Source organism: Anguilla rostrata, chromosome 15, assembly GCF_018555375.3.
Source record: "Anguilla rostrata isolate EN2019 chromosome 15, ASM1855537v3, whole genome shotgun sequence".
In the NCBI taxonomy this organism is placed as follows: Eukaryota; Metazoa; Chordata; class Actinopteri; order Anguilliformes; family Anguillidae; genus Anguilla; species Anguilla rostrata.
In genome coordinates this window covers 28,890,678-28,904,067 of record NC_057947.1, presented here as the reverse complement: position 1 = coordinate 28,904,067, position 13,390 = coordinate 28,890,678, and the positions used below count along the sequence as shown (strand labels likewise).

Genomic DNA, 13,390 nt, shown 5'->3' with positions numbered 1-13,390 from the left:
CAGAGAAGTGCATCTGTGTGTGTAGGCTCTGTGTGTGTGTGTGTATGTTCATGGATGATAAGAAAATACAGATAAAACATGCTGGGCTACAAAATGACAGCGACTTCATCAGCATTCAGTCTGTTCACTACACATCGCGTTATTTATGAACAGTTGATTGTGTCCGCCTGTTTGTGAAATTCCCAAAGCTAACCTAGCGCCATGGCAACAAGCCAACTCAGCTGGACGAGTGCGGCAGGCAGGGGTTCCCCTGACACCCCAGCATCTGCATTCCGGCTGACCCCCCTCAGCTGGGGCTCACAATGTCAGCCCGGTCGCTATCTAGCACCGTCAGGCTGGGAATCCTGCCATATGACATCACTCCCCCTGCACGGAGCTTCAATTTCATTGGACATCACAACTAAGCAACGCCTGAAATAAAGGTCAGGTGGGTAGTGATGGGAATCTGCCTTCTCGTACAGGTAAAAGGTTTTATTTTTTAGAGAGAGACAAGAGGGGAAACATAGAGGGAAAATATCCATCCGTCCATATCCATCTTCCAGCAGAAGGTTCAGTGTGTAAATATGACTCTGAGATGACAGGGACTGAGCCCCAGCGGAGGCTACAAATCAGACAACTCCTCCAGAGATTCAGACCTCATTCATTTCCCTTTTCTTCCCACACTGACGCCACAGTTTTCCAGCCTTTAGACACACACCTCTATCTCACCCATGCTGATTGGCTATTGTCACACCTTAACTTAAACATACAAGGATTATTATGCCGTGTGCTAAAATTTAAAAATACAAACAAATAAATAGTGAGGGAATCGGACGAGATGCATTTCAGTGAATTCAGTACTCACAGTGTATTCATCCACAACTCCTTTGTAAACTTCCAAGAATTCTTCAGCATTGGCTTGATCCAGATTGAACTGTGAAGGAAAACACATTCAACGGGGTGGATGAGTAATTGCACATAAGCAAAACACTGCTAAGCTTATTGTAATAAAAAATAATGTCTTCTATCAAGCTAAAAGTACCTTGGAAACCATCTATTGTGCCAACAAAAAGAAAACAAAGCTGCTTCACAGAACAATTCCACACAACTGAAGCTGGAGAAACTTACAGCCATAGCTGCGTATTAAGAGAAAAAACAAACACAATGTTCACAGTGCAGTGTAGTCAGTACCCAACAAAGCAAGAAAGCCCTGTGTTCCGCGATCATGTGACCTCTTTCAGCACTAATTCGGCTGCATCACAAGGGAAGCTCCTGGCAGGACAGCTCAGTGAGGCTTAAGCAGACAGAACTACCTGATTGGCTGGATCGCTGTCTGCAACATTAGGCAGCAGGAGTCAGAACTTCCTGCGTTTCCCCGAGCCGCAGCAGAGAGATGCGCTCTGGGCCAGACCGAGCATCAGCCCTTATTGAGGGCTTTGTCTCTGCGTATGGAGGTTGCCGCTCCACTCCGGCAGCGGCAGACACCAAATGCAAGAGCACAGGCTGGCTGCTCGGACAGGCCGCTCCCCAGGGACAGGCATCACTTATCCCTGCTGTGAGATAGAGGTCTACCCAGCACCGAGCTTCCTGAGATTACCTGCCTGTTTCTCTCTCCTTCAGTACACAGACAAAAGCATTTTAGCAGTATTGGTTACTAGTATTACTAGTATTAGATGTTGTAGCCCTAATGCTGAGAGCTAAAAATTCTATTTAAAAAAATGACATAACTGAGGGAAAAAATATTACATGAATACGAGGAATAACACTCCACATCACTTAAAAATTTAAAAATAATTAAAAAAATTAAACCTGTAAACATGTTTCTATGTCTTTTTGCTGCCTTCTAACATTAGAAATTTTCTTTCTGCATTTGACTCTAACTCCACCCCACTACTACATCATATAAATGTCAATCAACATATACAGCCGGAAAATTGCTGCTGGCTACAAATTTGTCTGTTTACTTCATAATACAATAGAACACTACCGGCACCTGATTGGCTAGATTGGTTTCAGCCCAACGTTTTTAAACCCGAGAAACATGGCAGCCTGTTCATAAACTTTTTCATATTCCACCTAAACAGTCCACTAAAACATGTTTCTGAAAGCATTTGAGGTGAGAAATAGGCCATGTAGTTGCTGAATCTTGATTCATATTTGATCTGCAATGCCTAGTTTGACAGTTTGATCCGAGTCACATGATACAGGCCCACATACGCTGTAGAAATGAATTTGCATGGAGAAGACTTCAAGCAAATGAGATGGACACGCCTATTCCACCCACCCCAGGATGATTTTTTCAAAATTGTGCAGTAGGCGGAGTCAGGCTACGGAGTTTTGATTGCCGAGTGCAATTCCTCTTTAAAATTAAGGGGAAAAAAAAGAAGAACAAAAAGTCCTACGTATGTCCAGGGCAGCAGCATAGATGTTATGAAACCCTCACTTTCTGGAAGACATTATGGCCAATTATTCCTCACCCCACGGGACTCCTGGCCACAGAGAGCACTTGGGTGTGCTGAGAACCGCAGCTTCAGCGGAACATGCCAGAGGAGGGGCCTCTCGCACACGCTCACTTCCACTCACACCACTGAGAGGAGGTCAAAGGAGCAGCCTGCCAGAGTGCAGTACATGTCCGCTCATTACAGGGCTCTCCTGAGGGCTACGCATAACAGGGATCCCTGAGGGCTGCTCTTGACAGGGCTGCTCATCGCAGGGCTCTCCTGAGGGCTGCTCTTAACAGGGCTACTCTTAGCAGGGATCCCTGAGGGCTGCTCATAACAGGGCTCTCCTGGGGGCTGCTCATAACAGGGATCCCTGAGGGCTGCTCATAGCAGGGCTGCTCATAACAGGGCTCCCTGAGGGCTGCTCATAGCAGGGCTCCTTGAGGGCTGCTCTTAGCAGGGCTGCTCATAACAGGGCTGCTCTTAGCAGGGATCCCTGAGGGCTGCTCATAACAGGGCTCTCCTGGGGGCTGCTCATAACAGGGATCCCTGAGGGCTGCTCATAACAGGGCTCCCTGAGGGCTGCTCATAGCAGGGCTCTCCTGGGGGCTGCTCATAACAGGGATCCCTGAGGGCTGCTCATAACAGGGCTCCCTGAGGGCTGCTCATAGCAGGGCTCCTTGAGGGCTGCTCTTAGCAGGGCTGCTCATAACAGGGCTGCTCTTAGCAGGGCTCCCTGAGGGCTAACGTCACTGATGTAAGCATGCTGCTGCCGGCAAGGGAAGAACAGGCACATGCTATAGAGCCCTGCCCCTCATCACACAACACCTTTCTGCCAACCGCCACTCATGTTTCTATGCCACCCCCGCCTACACGCCATAACCGTTAGTAGTTTCAATATATTAACTTGTCAGCAACTTTAAAGCATATAACGGCTTCGTAATTAACGTTTGAGATATTAACAGGGGTAATTTATCTTGTAGAACAAAACGTGAAACTCTTAGGTTTACGTTAAGCACAGACCTTATTTTCTGAAGAAATTTAAATCTTTATGGGGAAAAAAGCATTGGAAATCTGCCGAGGGAACCCATGGCGAAAGAAACTTCCGGGTTGGCTTACAAAAAGACGTCATCACTGCAACACTCTATTCAAGTTACTGGCTCAAGGGTACAAGATCAGTACCTCAGCTTGGAATTGAATCTTAAACCCTTTGAGTTGCAAGCCCAGTTCCCATATCATTATACTACACTACTGTCCTATACGCTACTCAAGGCACAGTGCTTCAGTGCTTTGAACACCGTTTCCATATTTCATCAGAAAATAAGGACACGAAAAAAGATGCCATTATAAAAAGAGGAGATTTGCATGGAAGCCTGACCTGAGTAATGACTGACCTGTTAAATCCAGGGTCAGCTTTAGACCGGCAAAAATCAACATAAGAAGGCCTTCAGGTCATGTGACTGCAGGTCGTGTGACTTCAGCAGTATGTGTGGTTGGGGTTTTTGGGCTGGGGCAGGGACAGTGATATTTTCTCAGGCAGCGAGCAAAGATTAGAGGAGATGAGTCTGCTTCCCCGCACGCGTTTCACAGAGATAAACTGCCATCTCACAGAAACCTAAATATTTTGACAAACGGCTGTTGACAGTACTATCTCCAGAAGTAGTCTCCAGTAATGGGACCATTCACATCACAACTGGGAACACCTGACGGCACATGATATATGTATGCCTTTGCATGGCCTTGCATGTGAAGGTCAGGACATGTTTGAACCACCAATTCACCAGAGGTGCTGTAATCAAGGTAATTAGAGACTGCCACAAGGCCATTTAACTGTTAAAAACAGTTAAAAATGCGTACATTGCTTATGCACAGGACAAAATGCTAAAGTTAACGCGCAAAGCAAAGAACACATGCTTCCCAACAAAATCAGACTGCCAGAACCAATACACAGTGCAGACCGTGGTAGATGAACCTAATCGGGTTCAAGTCCCTGCTGTGGTGGTTCAGGCAGACTAGCGAGCTGGCAGACAGCTAGCACCCCGACGGAGCGTGTGGGGGCTGTACTGTACCGAGTGTGTAATCTGAGCAATGTCTCTCACCCAGTGCCAACCAATCAGGTCAGAGAGCTGCCTGTTCTCACAACAACGCAGGGACAACAAGGACCGCCACCGAGCAGCTATCTGAATAAGCGAGGACTAGACGCAGCGCAGCGTCCCGTTCTGTAGCTGGCCCTGTGAAACCCGGTCTCGCACTTTTGTTCCAGAACTTCTCTCATTACCGAGCATTCAAGGAATAACAAAGACACAGACGCCGTTGCAGAAACCTGTTTTACCGTTTTAGTACCGCTAAATGTTCAATTAAAAAAAAAATCCCCATTCAACCAACAGTGAAAGTATTCTAGTCCGATATTTAAATTCAAATATTATTCCTATTACTTTATTTGCTAAATAAGATTTTTAAAAATAATGCCAACGAAGTGAGACAGTTCGACTCATTTTAAAATCTAACAGCTTTCTACTTGAGAGAAAAAAGATTAAAGTCTCATTTTACAGAGACAGACGTTTTACATGAACTGCGAAGGAGAAGGAAATACTGAGCTCTGAAAGAGTCCATCAGCCAGAGTATGAGCGGCAGTTTACACACTCACTGGTGTGAGTTACAAGGCACTTCCTGCAACCACAGGACACAAATTCACCAACTATCAAGCTGCCAAACTATACCATAGCCCTTTATTGAGCTTCTGTTTTTCCTTACAGTTACAGGTTCTGCAACTGCTAGAGGAAAAGTGTGGGACTATGCTGCAGACTGTAAGTGAAAGATTGTGTGTGACTTGCTGTATGATCGTTAGAGTGAAAGTGTGTGTGTGTGACTCTGCTGTATGACTGTTAGAGTGAAAGAGTGTGTGTGACTCTGCTGTATAACTATTAGAGTGAAAGTGTGTGTGTGACTCTGCTGCATGACTGTTAGAGTGAAAGTGTGTGTGTGACTCTGTTTCATCACTCATTTGTGAAAGTGTATGGAAGGAAATCCTATCGTGACATTTTTAAATTTTAAACTGTACAGCTCAGCTTTCAATGCAGTATCGTCCATTTTCATCACCAGGCTGCCATTGGAAAATGAAAAATAATCACTTGAAAGCGCAGTGCACCGACATAAAAGTAGTTTACGGTGAGCTGAGTCTGTCTAATTCTATCCGTACTCCGGAAGGAGGGAGTCATATTCAGCAAAAGAGAGTTCCTCTCATTTCAGGACAAGGAAACAGGGTTACATTAGAATAATAACAATATGCAGCGCCATGCAGTTATTTATCTGCATTCAATAAATGTACTGAACCCCAAGTGATTGATGTTTTAACAATTAGTGATGTAGTTGGAACTTTAGCAATTAATATATTAAACCATATTTGAGAAATAAAACAAAAAAAAGAAACAGATTAAAAATACGCAAACTGTTTGTAGTTACGCTTGCAGTCTCCTTTCATGCAGTGATACGCCTGCGGCTCAAGGGGAGCACGTGTGCAGTTTCAGCCTTGACGGTTCAATAGAGCAAAAGGGGGAGGCAGCGAAGCTGTGTGCACATCTTCACAGCTGTAGGAGCCTCGCAGAGAGACAGGGGTCTGGGAAAGACAACATGTGGGGCCAGGAGGAATAAACTGGACAGAGCCAGCAGACTCACAGAAAAGAGAACTCTCTCTCTCTCTCTCTCTCTCTAGCATCTTCTTCCTTCCTTTCAACACACGTGAGCGCACAAAGCTATACAACTTCTCGCTTGAAAATAAATATGTGCTAAAAAAAAAATACCAGCACTAAAAACAGAGTATGTCTTCAAATGTTGATCAACGTGCATTTTGACATACGTGTATCCCTGTACCTACTTACACGCACAGGCACACACACACGCGCACACATTCAGAAATGGCTTGTGGCTCACCATCTGCAGGGCTGAGATCTCAAACCCTGCCTGAGTGATGGAGGAGAGGATCTTCCCGGTCAGACCTGAGAAGAAAGAGGAGGCAGCTTGTGATTCCAGAGCCATTCACACAACAAAATGGCCAGTGTCAAAATCAAGCAGTGTTAAACCCAATTCCGTAGGAACAATGTGTATTTGGATTACAGTTAAAAGTACTCCACCGGATTTTTCTGCGCACGAAGCTTGATATTGCTGGAAGAGAGACACTGCTGCAGTCAATGGCAGATGCACACAAGTAAATTACAACATGAATAAGGATTCATACAGAATACCAGCATTCATTCTGACACACAGTGCATTCCTATATGCATAGAAAGTAAGTGCTTAGTGGCTCTCACAATCATCAGACTAAGATGCATTAATGGGAGCTCAACTAAACACTGAGCAGAGGGAAGTCCAGAGGAAAAGGGTAAGGTATACAGAAGTCCCAGAGAGACAGGAGACAGGACTGACTCCTAATCGCTCTGTCACCGTGTTGTTCAAAGCACAGTCCTGTTTCCAGGGCGTCTCTGACTCGGGTTCAGCAGGCAGAGGGTAATCTTGCTAACTGGGACCCACAGATACCTGCTGGAGGTAATGGATCGGTGTTGTATGACAAAGAAAAGGAAAGGCAGGTCTTTCAGCTAGATTTTAACTACCTTTCTGACGCAAGTGAGATGTCACTGGGTAGAATCTGAGCCCTTTGCTATTCAAACTGAAAGGGTAGATCACATTTTTTGTACCACACACACACGCACACACACACACACACACACACACATGTGCATACACATCTGCTCCGAATCGTATGTCACAGACGATTCCTGCCCAGGGACCACAGATGCAAATGAGCTTTTAGCGATACCAGGTACAACATACTTATTGCGCATTGCCCCTGTCAAATAAACAAATTAATAAAAATAAACAAATGCACACACACCATGCACATGCAGACATACACACACACACACACACGCACACACACACAAACACCACGCACCTGCAGACATATATACACGCACACACACACGTCAGCCGGGGTAATCACATACACAAAAGCAGCGTCTGAAGGTCTCTGTGCTCTGCTATCACACGCATAAGGTCATAACACCAGAAGAAACAGCAGCACACACGGGCTGCAAATCAGCCCCGTCTCCGGGAGCTCTGAAACGACGAGCCCCCTGTTTCCCCGGCTCAATTAAAACCCCTCACACTTCACTTATCTCGCTGAAGGCCAGAGGAGACACAAGAACTGCTCTCGCTGGGCTCCTGATAAAAAGCCAAAGATAATCTTCCCTCCGAGACAGCGCCACAGAGTCATTTCTCTGACTGATGATCTCAAACACAAACGGGGCGAGACGGACAGCGTCGAGTGACGCTGCTCCACGCTCACGTTGGCTCGTAACTTTGGCGGCTCTGCTGCCGTTGCCCATTTCCCATTTACAGAGCTGGGAGGCACTCTTCCCTTTAGAGAAGAGGCCTTCAGCAAAGGCACGGGACGCTTCTGAGTCCACGCTCAGTGTCTGGCCTGTAATCAGATCACCAGGCCCAGCTCGCTGTCAGGTAACCTCTCAGCAATATTTCATTAGGTGAAATGAGTCCACCGCAGTGTAAAGGAGCCTCTCTGTGTGTTTCTCCTGCACCTCCAGCCCTACAAACAGCATGCAGCTCTACCCAGGAGCTATTTGGGACGCGAGGATGCAGAAGCAGCAAAAGGGCACGTGCTGAATAAATAATTCATAACAATAGTGAGATATTCAAAGCGCCTGTGTGTCTTCTGCATTATGCCCCATCTAGCCAATTAGTCATCTAGAGGCCTCAAAGACTGAAAAGCACAGCAGATTTCCCCTTGTGAGATCAACAAAACGGCAACACGTGATGATTCAGGCACGTTCACTTGTACTTCAGAAGCTAAAGCACCAAAATAAGCGGTCCAAGAACATTTTAGGTCAAGATTTTCACACGACACCAGCATCTTCTCCTTCACCACCGGACCCATCTTTAACATGAGCATCCATCACTGTCCAGTGCACTCACAGCAAAATGTTCAATATTATATCAACTCTTACAGAGTACATATAGTCCCCATTAGACTCATATGTACTCTGTCAGAGTTGAATTAACACCGGACATTTTACTGTGCAGGTATGACTGCAGAAACAGACCAATAAGAGGTCTGGTTTGTGTGGGTGTGGCCTGAGGCTGTGTGTTTATTTTACATGCCTTCTTTTTTTATTGATCGCAGGTCCGTCGTTACGGCAGTTACATTTCTTATTATTAATGTGGCTCGCCTTAATAAAAGCACGACCGCGGGAAACGCTGATTTGACAAATTTGCCCCCCCCCCCCGCCCCCCCGCTCATTCACATTCACGGCGCGGTGTGGCCCAATTTTACAGACCCCCCCGGAGGCCCCGCACGGGTCTTTAAGAACAATGTTCCTTCGATAAAAATAACAAAACAATCAGTCTTACCCTGACAGTTACGCCCAGGGCATGCCTGCGGTTCAGCAGTACCATATGAAAATGAAACATATATATACCGATGAAACTTCCACAGCTGACTTGCTTTCCTTCCACATCCAGCATCTCACAAAGCAGCGGGTATTTATTTAATACAAAATTGAGCTTGTGCTTCAATTTCAGAAAGAAATGCCGGAAAATAAACATCTGACTGCTGTGTGACGGCTCTAATACAACACAGAGAATACTGAGAAACTGAAGTCGGAAGTTTGAATTAGCAATTTAGCACGAGAGTCTTTACATTTTGTTGCTTCAAACATCTCAAATCTACATACAGTATCCTACTGCATACAGTAAAACCTATATGTATGTGTGTATGTACAATAGTACATTATAAATAATATATATGATAAATAAGAATAGGAGATGGGTCCTGATAATAATATAATTAATTATGTCCTGCAAACATGCTTATACATCATAAAAGATCTATTTTTAACATTACAAGATTCAAATTCATAAATAATGCAAGAAACAAGAATTAGCTAGTAAAAATAGGCATGGCTATTAATCCTTTCAAAAACCAGTAGGAAAGAGAGGATAAAGTATAAAAGGATCTGTAGGTGCGATTAAAGTACAGATTTCCACACCTGCTTGGGCCCGATTAGTCTGTGAAAGAGCTTAAGTAGCGCGCATGAGAAAAGGACTTCATGAGCGAACAACACAGTACAGAAACACCTCCCACAATGCACGCTGTTCTTCAGTTTCAAGTGTTTAAGCAAGTGCTCGACGTTGTCAGCAAGTGCTCATTTTATCGTTATCGTAAAATGATGAGTTTGGTAATTGCAGGAGTACTTAATGGATCTAACTCAGATCTAATTACTAAAAAATACTGTGATAAAACTGAGCGGAGGCTTCAGTATACTGTGACAGGAATATTCTGCAGTTTCTGACTAGTTTTCCATGTTTGTAATAAAGTTCACTGCTATCATTGTCCATTTGGTGCCAAAGAAAGTTTCAAGGAAAAAGCACAGCCCAACACAAACTTGGGGTAGGTCTCAGATACGGGTCTTTTGGAACCAATAGTAGACAACCAATTAGGCACTAACAAAAAAACATTACTTAAAATAATATAGGCACTATAATCAAGGGGCCAATCATGGAACACATGATTGGCCCCTTGATGGCCGTCGATAACCGACTCCTTTAAGGAAGAAAGAGCCATTACTCTGCTACTTCTAGTAGGGCAATACATATCAATGGGGCCCCAAAATAATAATTGAATTTCTACACACAAAAATACAAACTGGTCCAACAAGGAACAAAACACTACTATGACTAACCTAATTAACCTATCAGATCAGTGAGTGTGGGTTGCAACATTTTACTGACTGATAACACTGCTCAGCAATAACATTACATAGAACAGAACTGAACTTATTTACAGAGAGCGAACGGTGTGAACCGCAAGCAGGTGGCTAATCTGTCACCCTGCTGGGCGTGTGTGCTGCGTCTTCTGAAAACTGAAAGGACAGGAGTGTCCTGCCAGTTCTGATAACGGCTGGCAGAGAGCACTTCAATGGAAAAAGCAGCCTTTGATCAGCGCTGGAGTAGTAAATCCGCCTCCGTAACGTCTGCTCCGAGCAAAGTGCAAAGGAAAATGAGCCCAACTCAGCACACGTGAAGGGTCCAGGACTCCACACCGCACGAGAGGTTACAGCAGAATCATCAGCGTGTAAGATGTGCTTTAATTAACATCCCAGCAAACTGCGATTTTTTTTTTTACATGAATAACGAATTCAAGCTAATGTAAAACTAAGCATTTCTCATTACTGAACATTTCACTATTTTCATATTTGAAAAACATTTTGTCCCATCTAAAATGTAACTCGCATTCCCCACACAGTTTATGCCATGATTCATATTCATATCCATCCCCTTCTAGTGATTCTTCATGCAGAGCAAAAAAGAAAAAAAAAAGTGATTCTTTATCTGAGTAAAAATAATTGTGGATCCCACCGAGCCGCTGCACTGTTGCTGAGACACACGGGGGCCTGGGAGTGCTGCAGGAATGACAGAGCCGCATGGGTTGCATCAGGGTATCACCTTCCACTGGGAACAGGACTGCGTGGCCCAGCACAGCACAGCCCAGCACGGGCTCTCCAGCGTATCGCCTTCCACAACGAACAGGACTGCGTGGCTCGGTGTGGCCCAGTGTGGCCCAGCACAGCCCAGTGCGGGCTCTCCAGCGTATCGCCTTCCACTGGGAACAGGACTGCGTGGCCCAGCATGGCCCAGCAAAGCCCAGCGCGGCCCGGCGTGGTCCAGCGCGGGTTTCACCAGCGTATCGCCTTCCACTGGGAACAGGACTGCATGGCCCAGCACAGCGAGCCCTCCAGCTGTTCACTTTCCCATGTAGAGCGGTGTCGCCTTACTGCATTTGTTTTTCCACCCCAAGATCGTGAGGCATTGAAAACCACATTAAGATCCTTATCGGGTTCACATGCAGCAGGGAGGACAGGCAGGGGAAACGCGGATGAGGCCAGAGTCCAGACAGGAGCTGCCCCATCAGTCTGACTGACGGGACATACAGCCAACGAGCACAGCTACAGCTTTTTTAGCCTTCCAAAGGAGGATACTCTCCTTTTAGCCTAAGTTTGACCCAACACATTCCAGCACTCATCAAAGCAGCGATGGCCACACAGCTTGGTACAAACGCTACACCAGTTAAATTAACAAGAGTGGCCGTATCGTGTTCTAGTTAACGCTGTGCTTGTAATACAACGCTTGGTTTTATGTCTTCGACTAATACATCAGTAAAAAACATCCTCCGGACATGTAATGGACACCCGGCAATGCAAACATTCCAAAGACGGACCGGAGCTATTTATAAAAGCGGGTATTTCCAGCCAGGCCTGGAGGATGAGCACGGGAGGATGAGCTGGACACTTCTTCAGGCATGCCTGGGCTCTGTGGGGGCCACGCCTTCATCTGTCCATCGCATTCAGTGCATCCCCCCCCCGCAAGACTGACGGCAAAGTCCCTCAGTTGCATTGCCTGTCATACCCCCCCCCCCCACCCACCCCCCCCCCCCCCCCCCCCACTGCGTCATCTCAAAACTGCAGGTAGGCTTGTTGCTAGGCGATGGTGTCCTGGCTGCCTAGCAACAGAGGTTTCCCAATTCCTGTCCCTCAGATAAACGAGAGTGTGATTTTTTTCCATTGGTAGGGGACGTCACAGAGGAGGCGAGTACTATCCCGGGTGCACTGGTTCACCTCGAAGTGTAACCGGGAGGGACTTTGAGCCGGGCAGGGAACAGGTTAATGAGCACCACCTTCATGCCTGCAAGGCTCATCCATACACTATACTCTTTCTTGGCAAGAACAGTGAAAAAGTGAATGGTGCAACTAATCTGACCCCGTCTCTTAAAATAAACCTCTTTCTGGTTACTGCGTTTATACATTACTCAAGCCCGTATGATGTTTTTCACAAATGTGCAAAGCCTAGGATTGTGCCACAGTTTGAAATAGCCCTCTCATTCAGCAATTAAAATGTTTAAACGTACAAACAGATCAAAGTAAAGCTGCTGAGCACTTCAAACCAATAAAACACAACAAACTATTTTTAGTTTCTTGTTAAAAGAAGAACATTTGTGGCCAGCAGTAACTTAAAATAAAAACCACAATTACCGTAGTTACTTGACTTGAAGCTTGAGCAAATGATTAGCAGGTAGCCTACTACAGGTAATGGTTTAACTGGGTTTTCACAGGATGCTGCACACTTTGCCCTCTTGCATTAAGGTTAAAGATAGGCCTCGCTCAGATTATGTTACAATGGGTTATCGCACTTCACCTTTTTCAATAGAGCACACCACTATTCTCTCCCTCCAAACACTCACAGCCACTCAGTTCCTTTCAGACAATTTGTGCAATTCCACTGCTTTCTGACACTTTCAATGTACTGGCAATAGGCATAAATGTGGGGCCTACATGTTGCAGAAAATCCAATTTAATATAAATTCTGTATAAAATGGTGAATTTGTAAACGGTCCTGGGAAATATTTACACAGTCTTTTCCCGCTTCCCCTGGGAATCCTCTACACCATTCTGAAACCTCAGTCACCTTGTTCAACGACAGAGGTCAAAATGTACCAGGCCTGACATTCATTGGAATGTAATTATCTGAAAGAATACAGAAATGCTGACTCAAGAAATGGTATCTTTGCTGTGAAACACCGCAAGAGGGCATTATTAGAAAACACGGGGTGAGCGGTGTCAAATTCTGATCACTATCACAGGGACTACAGAGCAGCCAGGGAACTGCATACACTACAGTCATTTCAGGTGAAGACTTTGCTCCAAGGTCACTTGGCTGTATGCCCGCTGCTACAGAAATATCACGTTATGAGGCCAAGCTAATAAAGCCTGCTTTCTAGAGAACGTCAGTCCCCCCCAGTAACTCCTCACGAGGGCCTCCTGGAGTAGCAGCTGTTTATTATTAGGAGAACAGGTTCCCCCCACGGCACACGCTCTGTACACTGTCAGTTAGGAGTGTGAAAATAG

At 45.5% G+C, this 13,390-nt stretch overlaps 1 protein-coding gene across 1 annotated transcript in view; it reads right to left on the bottom strand.

Annotated features, from left to right (window-relative positions):
• Window positions 1-13,390, bottom strand: part of nme7 (NME/NM23 family member 7) — a 55,045-nt gene that overhangs the window by 17,084 nt on the left and 24,571 nt on the right. Inside the window, 2 exon segments of the mRNA XM_064310292.1 lie at window positions 845-913; window positions 6,351-6,415. Coding sequence (XP_064166362.1) covers window positions 845-913; window positions 6,351-6,415 — 134 coding nt within the window.